The sequence below is a fragment of the Equus caballus genome, chromosome 2 (genome assembly GCF_041296265.1).
Source record: "Equus caballus isolate H_3958 breed thoroughbred chromosome 2, TB-T2T, whole genome shotgun sequence".
NCBI lineage: Eukaryota > Metazoa > Chordata > Mammalia > Perissodactyla > Equidae > Equus > Equus caballus.
This window is the reverse complement of record NC_091685.1, coordinates 87,796,809-87,809,672: the sequence shown is the minus strand read 5'-3', so window position 1 is coordinate 87,809,672 and position 12,864 is coordinate 87,796,809. Positions and strand designations below refer to the sequence as shown.

At 44.9% G+C, this 12,864-nt stretch overlaps 1 protein-coding gene across 7 annotated transcripts in view; it reads left to right on the top strand.

Annotated features, from left to right (window-relative positions):
- FHIP1A (FHF complex subunit HOOK interacting protein 1A) overlaps positions 1 to 12,864 on the top strand; it is a 224,712-nt gene that overhangs the window by 200,941 nt on the left and 10,907 nt on the right. For 6 of the 7 annotated variants that reach the window (XM_014737890.3, XM_070261488.1, XM_070261486.1 and 3 more), the window contains exons 9-12: positions 399 to 589; positions 3,565 to 4,701; positions 10,655 to 10,833; positions 11,194 to 11,332. In XM_014737890.3, coding sequence (XP_014593376.3) covers positions 399 to 589; positions 3,565 to 4,701; positions 10,655 to 10,833; positions 11,194 to 11,332 — 1,646 coding nt within the window. Of the gene's footprint in view, positions 1 to 398; positions 590 to 3,564; positions 4,702 to 7,449; positions 7,608 to 8,117; positions 8,283 to 10,654; positions 10,834 to 11,193; positions 11,333 to 12,864 lie in introns of all 7 variants that reach the window. The other variant, XR_011436735.1, reaches the window with a different exon arrangement.

Here is a 12,864-nt window from a genome sequence, read left to right as displayed (position 1 = left end):
CCTTCCTAGAGAAGATGACACTGGATTTTCTAGGATGACAAGGCACTTGTCAGGCAGAGGAAGGAGAAAGCACGTTCCAGGCAAAGGTTGCAGTGGATGCAAAGGCACGAAGGCAAAGAGGGATGGCAGATCCATTAAGAGATGAGGAAGTTTGTGGAGATTAAATTGTGAAAGCCCTTAAATGCTCTGCAAGGGGTTTGTTCTGTCAGAAGAAAGAAGCCCTTGACTAGTTTTTTAAGCAAGGGAGTGAACCCTGGGGGCTGGTGGGATGGATGGATTGAGAGTGGGGAGAAGATGAGTCTACCTTGGCCATGGCTAGTCCTGATTATGGCTTAGGAGGTGGCTGACTGGGAAGGGACGTTGCAGAGACTGAATGCTGGGCCTTTTTGTCGTTGCAGGTATCTGATCCCTTGCAATCACATGATGCTGAGTCAGAGGTGGGCTGTGAAGGAGAGAGACTGTTACTCTGTCTCTGCAGCCAAGCTACTCGCCCTGACCCCCGTCTGCTGTTCCAGTGGGATCACCCTGACACTTGGGAACCAAGAGAGGGATTATATTCTTTGGTCAAAGTGTACACATGACAGTTCAGGTAGGAACTCGCTGGTGATGATCTCTAAATGAAAGGATGCCAAATTCCGTCTCTCCTTCGGATATGTGTCTCTTTGGGTAGACAAGGAATAGTGTAATGAGTCCCCTTTCTTTTATGAATGACTAGTTGGGGGTCTTTTTGTGCTTTGTAAGGAGTTATGGACACCTTGTAATCAGTGTTGATTGAAGTGCCCAGCTGGCACCTAGTCAGTATTCCCAGACCTTTATTTTAACTAGGCTATATAGTGGCATCCTGAGAGGCCAAATGTGAAAACGTGAACCGGCATGTCTTTTTAAACAAAATGGGGCTGGGCATGTAGAGATAGCTGTAGCTAAGATAGAATTAGCCCTTATTTTAATTTCCAAAATGACCCATTTATGGATGTTTGTTTGCCAATAACATATCATTATAAAACTTGAAATTTGTGATATGGTGACAGTATCTGATTCATTTGATTGAATGAGGGGTTTTTCATAAGCAGTCTGTTTTTACAGGGGTTATAGTACTCATGTGCTGTTTGCCAGCTGCACTTGATCTTGTATAAGTAAAATTTAAATGGCCATTCATGTCATCCTTGGCCTTCTGGCAGGCAGCTAAAGCAAGGGGGCATTTGTGTATCTGTGGTGGTCAGAAGATTGTTTCAGTTCAGGAAGATTCTGCTTGTCCTGGGACCATTAGGAAATGGTCCAGTCCTGGTGTTTGCAATCTGTATTCTGCTATCCCCCCAAACAATGGCATTCTGTCTACCCAGCTACAGTCCTCTTAGAGAAAATATATTTTCTCTAAGAGCCAGGCTACTCGACTAAGAGAATATCAGCTCATTTGGTATAAATGTAATTTTTAGAAATTAAAGTTCTCTTACTGATTCTTGGTCTTTAAATAAAGATACAGTGTACCATAGAAATTAATAAGTTATGTGGCAGTATAACAAGTATTTTAAATATATTTTCCTGTTAGGTAAACTAGTATGGATATCTTATATTTCCTACCCAATAGTTATTTTTTTTATTTTTTATTTATTTCTTTTTTTTAATTTTTTTTTTCCTTTTTCTCCCCAAAGCCCCCCAGTACATAGTTGTATATTCTTTGTTGTGGGTCCTTCTAGTTGTGGCATGTGGGATGCGCCTCCGCGTGATTTGATGAGCAGTGCCATGTCCGCTCCCAGGATTCGAACCAACGAAACACTGGGCCGCCTACAGCGGAGCGTGTGAACTTAACCACTCGGCCACGGCGCCAGCCCCCCAAATAGTTATTTTTTAAGACATATTTGAAAATTCATGTCTTTTTTATTTACTGAAAAAGTTGTTTCAAGAACGATTCTGTGACTGACCTTGCTGCAGAATTCAACATTCAAGTTAAACATACAATTGTTGAGTGCCTGCAACTTGCCACATTCTTATTCTGTTATCACATTTAATCCTTTGAAGAAAGTAGTATTCCCATTTTGCAGATGAAGAAACAAACTCAGAGAGAGGAAGTGACTTGCTCAAGGTTACACAGCTGGTAGGTCCCCTGATTCCAAATTCCATGTTCTTTCTACTGTCCTACTTTTGGGGCTGCCTTGCAGCGGATAAGTGGCCTGATGGATGGTTACATAGGTAGGTAGGTGGGTGGATAGATAATGTAATTATTGTGCAGTGGTTAGAGCTAGGAGTCTGAATCTCAGCTCTGCTACTTTCTTGGGCAAATTACTTAACCATTCTAAACTTCTTTCCTCATCTGTGAAATAGTACCTACCTCAAAGGTTGTTCCAAGGATATGTGACCTAGGACATGTAAAGATCTTAGAGGACAACCTGGCATAGTAAGTGCTAAATAAATATGGCTAGTAGTTGTTTTTGATGTCTTCTTATTTAAAGTGGATAAGAGGTAAACATTAACCTTTTAATAGTAGAGCTGTAAAAAACAGATTATGTCTACCCTAATGACCTGAAAATGTGTATTCTTAAAGGTTCAACTCTGGCCCAATCTGGTAGAGATTTAAATATTGAAGAGACAAGAAGCTTGCAAAGTTGTGGCATTGAACCTGATAAGAATGGGGTTGACGGGGGACAGCCTGTGCTTGAGTTGTGGCTCTGCCACTGACCAGTTGGGTGATCTTTTGTCTCTGAGCCTCAATTTCTTCATCTGTAAATGGAGAAAATAATATCTGCCATGTAGGGTTATTGTGGGGCTTGACTTAGATAGCACTGATAAAGCACCTGCCACATAGTAGATGGAGTTTAAGAAATGGTAGAGTATTTTTCCTTGTCTGAGTCCTTCTATTTTCCTGAAGGAAAATGTAAGCGTAAATGCAGACATTTTCACAGCTGTTTCAGTTATCCGTTTGAGAACTTTTCACATCAAAGGCAGAGCATCATGTGATAACAGAGGAAGCAGTTAAGAGGATTGTTTTGGTAGTGAACATGACTTTATCATAAGAGACCATTTGGTACATGTCAACATCCCAGTAGTTCCCAGGAAGGCAGAATGAATTAACAGGCTTTTCTACAAACCCAGGATTTTCTAGAGAAAATCTGTTTCCCAAATTCATGGATTACAGACTTTCCACTTTATAGTCAATGTAAAAATCTTTTTAATTATGACTTACCCTGTGGTAGGTACTATATTTGATATATTACCTAATTTAATCCTCTCAACAACGTGAGGGGTTGATGTTATTAGCTCTTATTTCTCTAACGACTGATACCAAATAAGAGTTTTATGTTGAATATAGGCAGTATCTGACTGGCCATACTGGTTCTATATATTTTATGAGGGTAGAGTTTCTGTTCTTTCCTTCTTAAAAATCTAACCACTTTTTATTATTCAGAAGTTATTTAATCAGAAATTATTAGAACCAGTTAGCTGGCAAGATAAAGTCTTAGCAGCCTGAGTGAGTCACATCTCTGTCCACTACGCTGGTCCTCACCCTCTCTAAAGTGTAAGAAAGAGCCTCATTCTGTCATTCAGACTTGTCTCTGCCTCCTGTGACAGGGCCCATGGAGCAGCCACTCCCAGAGGCGTTCTCTCCGTCGGCCTGCATCGTGGAGTATGGCAAAGCCCTGGACATCAGCTACCTGCAGTACCTCTGGGAGGCCCACACCAACATCCTGCGCTGCATGAGGGACTGTCGTGTCTGGTCCGCCCTATATGACGGAGACTCCCCCCATCCTGAGACATTGCTCCGGAGTCTGACAGAGGAGAGCGCTACCAACTCCGCCCAGCCTGTGTTCAGGCTCCCACAGCAACTCCCCAGGAAGACAGGGTCTCAGCTGGCTCCAGCAAAGGAGAAGGGCCAGACGGAGCTGGAGTGGGATGACAGCTACGACACTGGAATCTCCCCAGGGGCAGGTGTGGGTTCCCCTGGGCCTTACAACAATCTGGAGAATTCAGACCCACCGGCACCAATTGATCCCCCTAAACACATCCAGGAGATGAAGAAGAATGCCATCCTGCTCTTCAAAGGGTCCTACATTGAAGAATCCGACTTTCAGGACGACGTGATGGTGTACAGGTTGTGTGCTGAGAAGGACTCTGAGGACACTGGGAATTCACAGGAGGAAACTGCAAGTCAAGCCCAGTCCGAGGTTCAGGGTCCCCCCATGAACAACGGCCCTCTGCCCAGCCCTCAGCCACAAACAGATTCAGAGGAGGAACCTAGTAGGGACAATTCAGACCTGTTTCAAAATGTGTCCACGGAACCAAAACAAGAGAATGAGCCTGAAGTCGCCCCAGAACCAGACTCAGAGTTAGCACCCCCTGTCTCTGAGGCAGAGCATAATTCAAACCTGACAGTTCTTAACCCAGAGGGGGAAGATTTCATTGCCCAGTGTGACCAAATCATTAAAGACCTGGATTCTGGCACCAAGGGCTTGACAGAACAGAATTTCTCCTCACCTGATCCTTTGCTTCTCACAAAAGAGAAGGAGGGGATGGAAGACGAGAGCAAAGAAGGAAACAGGGAGGAAGAGGAGGAGGGGAAAAAGGAACTAGAAGAGGAGGACGACGACTTTGACTCTTTTATAGCGGAAACTCCTGCCCCAGAGCCTGTGCCGTCCCTGTTTGGGGTGAGAGAGGAGACTGCCTTTGCCAGTCACCATCCCGTGAGGACTCAGAGCACCCCGTTCACAGGTGACGGTCTTTCATTGCTTTGTGATTTCTGCCTTTGAAAGTACTTGTACTTACTGCACCAGGAAAGTGAGGTAGATGGAGGTAAGGAGCATTGTTAAGTTACCTAACAGAGGGATGAGGTGTTGCTGTAAAGAGCAAAGAGAGCTGGTTTCATTTTTATTTTATTTTGTCTTTCTTGCAGTGATTGTCTTGTTTTTCTCCCCCAGCAACTTAGAGGTTAAATTTTACTGTTTCATAACTTCCCTTGATATGCCTGTGATAAAGTAATAGAACTGATTCGACCATACAGGAAATCCAGTCTCATTATTTAATAGCCTCATTTCCTTTAGTCTAATTTATTTCCCTCCTTAGCATTTATTTTTATGTGTATTTAAAAACGATTATGGCGTCCCCGGTGGAAGGCATGTTCTGTGGCTGTTGACTTGTGCTGTGCTCCATCCGCAGCACCTGCACAGTGGACAGAGCCCGTGGCAGATGCTCAGAATACTTGCTGGATCAGTGTAGCTGTGTGCACATCAGAGACCACTGGGGTTTGTTGTGCTTCTGCCTGGGAGCTCTTTTCGGATAGTCACAAAACTCCATCCAAAATAAGTAGAGTAGACTCGCATAAACTCATGACTCTGCTAAAGAATAGGCGTGTTCCAGGGATACGCCACCAGCAACAGGCAGAAACCACGTAAGAGGCAAAGGGACAGGATAGGACATCAGGTAAGTGGATTGGGGTGAGGAATTATGATTGGAAACATTAAATATTAGCCAGTAAAATCTGAATCTGTGAATCGTGGTACGGAGGGAACTGACACAGAGGGTTCATCAAGCTCAGGAGTGGACCCAACTGGAGTGGGACCCTCGGATGTGATGCTGAAGGAGCTAGCATCACAGAGGGACACAGTGGCCTTGGAGCCAGGCCTGTGGGGGAGTCCTGGCTCTAGCGCTTCTAGCCATGTGGCCTTAGTGTCCCTGACTCTCTGTTTGCCCCTGTGAGGACTGAATGTGTGTGTGTGTGTGCGCAGAGTCAGTATTATTGTTATTACAGGCCATTATTATTGTTATTAATCCCATTAAGCCCACCTGGGTGCCCTTCCCTGGCAAGCAGGGAGCACTTGGTGAGGAGAGACCATGCTCCCACCTCCTTGGGTCACCCAAAGTAGATCAAATCATGTTACCTCTGGTCCAGCCAGGTGGGCCTAATGGTTTTCAGGGAGCTTCCCACCCTCCTCCAATATTTATCCATCTATTTACTGATGCCTGAAAATTTATTTAAAGGGGGAGAAAGCTTTTAATTCCACAATTAAAAGGCTTGAGGTTCTAGTTGAGATAAGATTTCAGTGTGAGTGGGTTTTAATTAAAATTCAATCAGTCAGTCAATCATAAGTAAAAAGGATTAGATAATCTGCATTTCCCAGCTGATAAGGGGACGGTTGGGGGGTGGAGGGAGCAGGGCGGCCCTGGCTGGCTGAAGGAGGGGCAGGGAGCCCAGCTGGAGAGAAAGGGGCAGGCGTAACCTAGCACACGTCCTGGTTTTGCTGAGGCCTCCCTCCATTTACCTTCACCCAGCAGGAAATCCCAGCTTCATCCTTCAGGGTTCTCCAGGCCTCCAGGGCTACCTGTGGCTGATGAAGGTTGTTCTGTAGAATGCCAGCTATCTTAGAAAGGAGCTTCATCTCTGGGAAATATGTTTCCTCAACAGGAAACAAAGTATAGCTTAGGGCAAAAAAAAAAAAAAGCTAATAAAACACCTTATTAAATAACAACAATATTTTGCAGAGGATAAATCTGAGAACCAACAAAACATGAGTTTTTGGATACACATAGGTAAATTTTAACTAAAACCTTGCCTTTTTCCTCCTTTGAAACTTGTGCACAACTTCAGGAAACATCTTTTCTAATTCCACGTATGTGAACTTCATCATTTCCAAACCTCTGAGTGTGTTCTGTAGCATTAGGCTTAACTTCCATCTCAGCGAGGAATGTTGATTTCCACTGAAATGAATTTGCTTCTCAGCAAAGTCAAAGCATTCCATTTGTGTAATTAATTTCATTTGTGCATCCAGCAATCTTTTATCGATCGTCTAATATTTGGCAGGTTCTATGCTAGGTCCTAAGGACACAAAAATGAAGGAATTCGCAGACTTTCAGAGGAGACATCAACAAAGAACTGTGCTCTCAGTGAGAAATGTGTACTAGTCATTGTATGCCAAGTCCTGTGGGAGCCCAGTGGAGGGCGTGGGGAAGGCTTCATGGAGGAGGGACTGGAATGGTGTACTGAAGCTACAGGTAAAAGTGGGTGGGAACAATAGTCCAGGCAGAGGAGACAGCAGGAGAAGACAGAGGAGCCTGACAGTGCATGGGGGTATGACCAAGAGTGGGTGGTGGGAGGCAGAGAGGTGAGAGAGGATGCTAGAAAGCTTGGTTGATGCCAGCTTGTGGGGCGCCTTTGGGCCACGCTGAGGAATGGGAACCTTGTGCTCCTGGCACTGAAGACAAGCCCAAAAGTACACTTTTTGGGCAGTGATGTGACTGGATGCGTGTGTGAAACAGCTAGCCTTGGAGTGGTGTGGAGACAGCACTGGAGTGGGGAGAGGTGGCAGGCAGATTTAGTAAGAGGCTCTTGTCATACCAGAATTCAGAATGCACTAAAGCTTTGATCCAGTAATTCTGTTTCCAGGAATGTTTTCACAGCTGTATTCACGCTTAGGTGTCCAGATGTATTTACAAAGATGTTCATTACAACATTGTTTATAATAGAAAAGACTGGAAACAACCCAAGTGTTCACCAGTAGAAGACTGCTTTACTAATGCAACATGCACGGCAGTCCAGTATGTTGAGGCCCTCTGATGAACGAGACAGCTCTGGATGTGCTGAGATCGGACAGGCTCCAGGAAATACTAAGTGGAAAAGCCAGGTGCAGAACAGTGTGTACAGAATGTTGTCTTTTTGTCATTTGTTTAAAAAAAAAATACCAGGAGATAGACACACATACACACCCCCACACACCCACATACACCCACACCCACACACCCCTGGGAGGTAGCGTACAGGCACTGGAAACACATAGTTTGAATTAAAATTGTGACTCTTTCCTTACCAGCTGTGTGCACTTAGCATTCTGCCTCATCTTTAAATGGAGATAAATAATAAACATACTTCCCAGGGTTGTGGTGAATATTTAAGTTGATACATGAGAAGTGCTTAGAACACTGCCTGGCACATAAGAAGTGATTAATAAATGTTTTTAATAATAATTCAATTATTTTTTTTCTTTACACACATAAAACATTTCTGGAAGAATATACTCAAATCTGTTAACAGGGATTGCCTCCAGGGGGTGGCCTGTTCTTCATTTTATACTCCTACACTCCTACACTGTTTGAAGAAAAAAAAATTTAAATCATTTTAATCTCTGTTAAAATAGCAAAACTGTTGCTGGAGTCCAGACAAGAAATGATGAGACTGACCTCAGGCAGTAGAGGTGAAGGAAGGTCCACACTCAGGAGGTCTGTCCAAGGTGGAATTGGCAGAGCCAAGGCACAGAATTGATGGCAGCTCCATTCTTGGAGTCAGGAAATACAGGAGGCGGGTATGTGGATTTGAGGCAGGGAGAGGTTCCTTGAGGGGAGAGAAGAGAATGACAGGGAGGGGTGGTGGAGATGGTCTTAGTTGTTCTGACAAATGAAATATTTTATAAGTGGGGAGTTTATCTATCCTCCTAGAAAAGGGGGGAAAATACGCCCTGCATTCCCCATATACACTGGTGGCTTTCTGAATTGCAGCTGAGTTTTCTGACTTCAGCTCCTTACCAGTTTCCCCTAGCAACTGCTTTTTGCTAAGCAGTTTTTTTGTAAGTGCTAGAAATCAACTAAGAATAAAACATAAATTTGAAAGGGTTTAATATGTGTTTCTTAATGCACATGCCTAAGAAGTTATAATTAATGTCAGTAGTGGATTATAATGACAGTCTGCTGGCCTTGGTCTAATATTCTGTTGCTCAAGTGAGACGATGATGACACTCTCCACAGGGCCTGGGTTCAAGCTGGGTTTTTTTTGTTTTTTCCTCCCTTGTGGTAGTGATGGATTGTGGATGGTCTCCCCTGGTCACTGCGTGGTTAGCGGCTTTCATGTTTGATGCAGATGGCTGGATGAGGCCAACTGCAGTCTGGGATCATGGGGAGTTTGAGGGCTCACATTAGGACATATGTTTTACAGAAGACTCTGCTCACCTAAATATGACTTAGTTCACCTATCTTTGTTACCTCTGGAAGGAAACAGATGCTGAACCCGGGACGGCAGGAGAAAGGGCGAGAGGGGATGGGGAAAGACTGGGTCTGGACTTGAGGAGGGTGAGGACGGCAGCCTTCTCCTTGTAGATCTAGCTCAAAAGCTAGAATTGTGTTGTGATGCCTCAAGAAGAGTTATCAATGACATTTCTGGGGTTCTTTATGGGAACACCATCAAGTTGCTTTTCAAACTAGGGTTCCAACCCAGAGTTTCTGAATGTGTTTGGCAAACTCTCCCCGTTTTGTTTAGTAAGCAAGGGCTCTGCAAAGACTCTGTTTGAAGAGTTCATTGACCTCCTGGGTTATGGAAAGTGACTGAGGAGCCCTGCCTGCCATCCCAAGGATGGAGAAGTTGAGGCTAAGCTCGACGCAGGAGGAGATGATGCCTTTTCTGTGTTTTGAGGTCGTTTAGAGACATCCCCTGTGTTCCTAGGGGAATATTGCTGCTACCCTGTTATTCGCCTGCATGGCTAAAGGGTTGGTGTTCCGTTTCTCACAGATAGCTTGTGTTTTCTTGCAAAGGGTTTTACTCTCTTACACTACCAAGGCTTTTGAACGAAGCATCTTGTGATGAGGTATGTTTTTGTTAAACTATTAATGTTGGTGGAGTCTTCATAAGGCACGTTTATTCATCAAGGGTTGTGTGCTTTTGTTATAAACACTCCACGGTTTAGTGGCATCCTCAATAGCTCCACTGGGGGAAATATAAAATTCTCATTGATTTTGCTTAATGGACCACTTTTATGGTAAAAATGGAAAACATCTTCAAGTAATTTTATTAATGCCAGATTTATTTTCTTGATTTTCCTTGTCTTCAATGAACTCGAACATAAAGCATATTAATTTTATAGTGACCCAAATTAGTCGAAGCTTCTTTTTGCCTCAGTTTTTAATGAACTGCCTTTGTAGTCATATGGATTTTCTTTTTTAAGGAACCTATGATACAGCAAACTACATCTCCCCAAACCCAGGCCCTTCTCTCTCTCTCTCTCTCTCTCACTCACATCTGAAAAGTAACATGCGGTTGCTGAGTTGCCCAGGGCTGCTAAGTTGCAACCCAGGCCTCATTCATCCCTGTCTTTCTCTTCTTCTGATTCTTCCACATTGTGACATTTGACAAGACAGAATCTTTCTCACAGTGATTGCTGGGGATAGACAATCTTGTTTACAGTGTTGCTATTTGGTAAACAGAGTTCACGTGTGTTTGGTATTCTTTAATTAATAGCACAGAGATTTTTTGTTACTTAAACTTTTGATAGCCTCTCATGTTCGCATGGAGCCCTCCGGCACGCAGTATCACGAGATGATGATGTCATGTTTTTGAGCATTGGCAGCCCCTAAAAATACAGAAATAGTGTGGCAAAGTATATTTTAATTTTTAAAATTAAATTATTTCTTGTCTATTTTTTGCAATGTCTATGATAATTTTCAAAGTATTAAAGCACTCATGCAATCAAAATATTAGCTCTTACGCATATTTTTCTGCTTTCTTTTTGTGGAGGTGGTTTGTTTTGTGTTTCAGTTTTGAGGCAGAAGACCTGGCTGTATCTGCCGTGTCTGTATTTGATTTGCACCTGGTGGGCCTCTGGGGGTTCGGGAGCTGCGGCCCCCTCGCTGTTGGGGAAAGACGTCCTGTATGCCCAGCCAGCCCTCATGTCTTGTGTTCTTCCCACAGGCCCATTCATCAGCGTGGTCCTGTCAAAGCTGGAGAACATGCTGGAGAACTCTTTGCATGTTAATTTGCTGCTTATTGGGATCATTACTCAGCTAGCCAGCTACCCCCAGCCACTCCTGCGCTCCTTTCTGCTCAACACCAACATGGTCTTCCAGCCAAGCGTCCGTTCTCTGTATCAGGTCCGTTAACTGAGCCACATCACCATACCTGTTGCTTATATGGTTGCTAATGAGTGGAGCTCCTTCTCTTTTTCTCCTTGTTATCTCGTTGTTTTTCAAAAATCCCTCTGTTCTAAATCATTTGCTCACCTTCCTTGTCCTATTACGTTAGTTGTGTAGATTATTCTAGACAAACTGCAAAGCTTCATTTAGTTTGATGTCTTGAGGGTGTCCTAGCAGGAACGCCCAGGCAGTTAAAAATGAGCAGATGCCTAATATCGTAATAGTTCCTGCAAGGAGGGCTCTACCTGAATGATATGTTGATAACTGTGGGTGGAATTCGTTGTGAAGCATCAGCCTCATTAATGTTGTTGTTGACAGGTCCTTGCATCTGTGAAGAACAAGATCGAACAGTTTGCTTCGGTGGAGAGAGACTTCCCAGGACTCCTCATACAAGCCCAGCAATACCTGCTCTTCCGAGTGGACATGTCCGACCTGACCCCAGAGTCACTAACCAAAGGTGAGCCTGTGTCTCTCCTTCAACTGCCCCTCCGTTTCCCCAGCGTCCTGATTTGGGTTCGCAGAGCCTGCACTGGCTTCTGTGTGCTTAAAGCACTTAAATATATTCTCATTTTTACCCAGCAGGGAGGAGCCTCCTCTCGGTGTTCTTAAACCTAAAGAAAGGTCCGCCCTGCCTGCACCTGGCCTGTTCCCAGTTTGGAGGGTCTAGCGGAGCATTTGTTTCCCTCCCTGAGAGTGGTTCGGGGAAGGAGTGATGTGTGGGTTGCTGCCAGGCTAGAATAAATAACTCGGCACATATGGGCCAGAAAGAGGCGTTATATGCATGCCCTGAGCCAGGTTTTGGCCAGCCCTACCCTTAGGAGGGCATCTGTTCTCCTTATTATGTTTTCAGAGACTCTCTGGCCAAAAAGAAATGTGCTTTAGGGCTCTGGAAAGTAAAAAATGTTCATTTGGACTGGGAGAAGTAAAGTTTATGCTCAGCTTAAAATCCTTGGGAGGACCTTTCCATCAGCTCTTGGCGCGTTAGGCTGGGGCCCTGGTGAAGCCTGGGAGTGCCGCTCGTTTGCCTCGTTCAAGCCCAGGATGGATAGTTTTGATGACCAGTTGTCTTCTCAGCTGTGACTCAGGCCTTGGTGAATGCAGCCTAGGAAATGCCCCATCTCACACTGGCTTTTGCTACCTCTCAGGACAAGACAAGCTTCTTCATGGCAGGTGGACACTGGAGAGAGTGGGGCTCGCAGGTCTGGGCTAAAGGCCAGAAACCGGCTCTGAAGGCAGAAATGTAACTCAAGGCAATGTTTAAACCTCTAAAGGAAGCTGAAAAGATCCCGAACTCTGAAGGCTTGACCTTGCCTCTGTGTGGCTATTTGATCTTGGTCACTGCCTCACTGGGCCTCATGTTCCTCGACTCTTAAATGAAGCATTTGTTTTCCCTCTCTCAAGTCCTTTCTGGCTGTAGACCTCTGGGCGTGAAGAGCCCTTAGGGTACCACAAGGCAGATTTTGAAAGAAAGGTGGGCCATGTGCCACCAGTAAAATGCAGGGGGCAGGCTTCAAGCTTCAGCTCTTGAGAAGAGCAAGCAAGGCCATTAAGGAGGGAAACGTCTCTGTGGGGAGGTGAACAGCAGGCCCCACATCCCCACATGGCCTCTCCTAGCCACAGTACACAGTCCTACAGCTGTGTTCCTCCTGAACAGGGAGCGTGCTGCCGTAACTCGCCCTGGGAGAGAAGGTGCACCAGTTAGCCATTATACATAATGAACCACTGCAAGAACTCAGTGGCGTGAAACAAAGCCATTTTTGAGTGCTCTTGAGTCTGCCTGGTTACTGGACGTCCTGCTGATCTGGGCCAGGCTCAGCTGATTTTGGCTGGACTCACCTGCGTGTTGCCATCAGCAGGTGGCTGGACGTCTGGGATGGCCTCACTCACATAGGTAGCTGCTGGTTGGGGTGATGGGGATGATGGGGGTCTGTGTTTTTCATCATCCACCGGGTTAGTCCAAGCTTGTCACCATTGTGGCTGTAGGGTTGC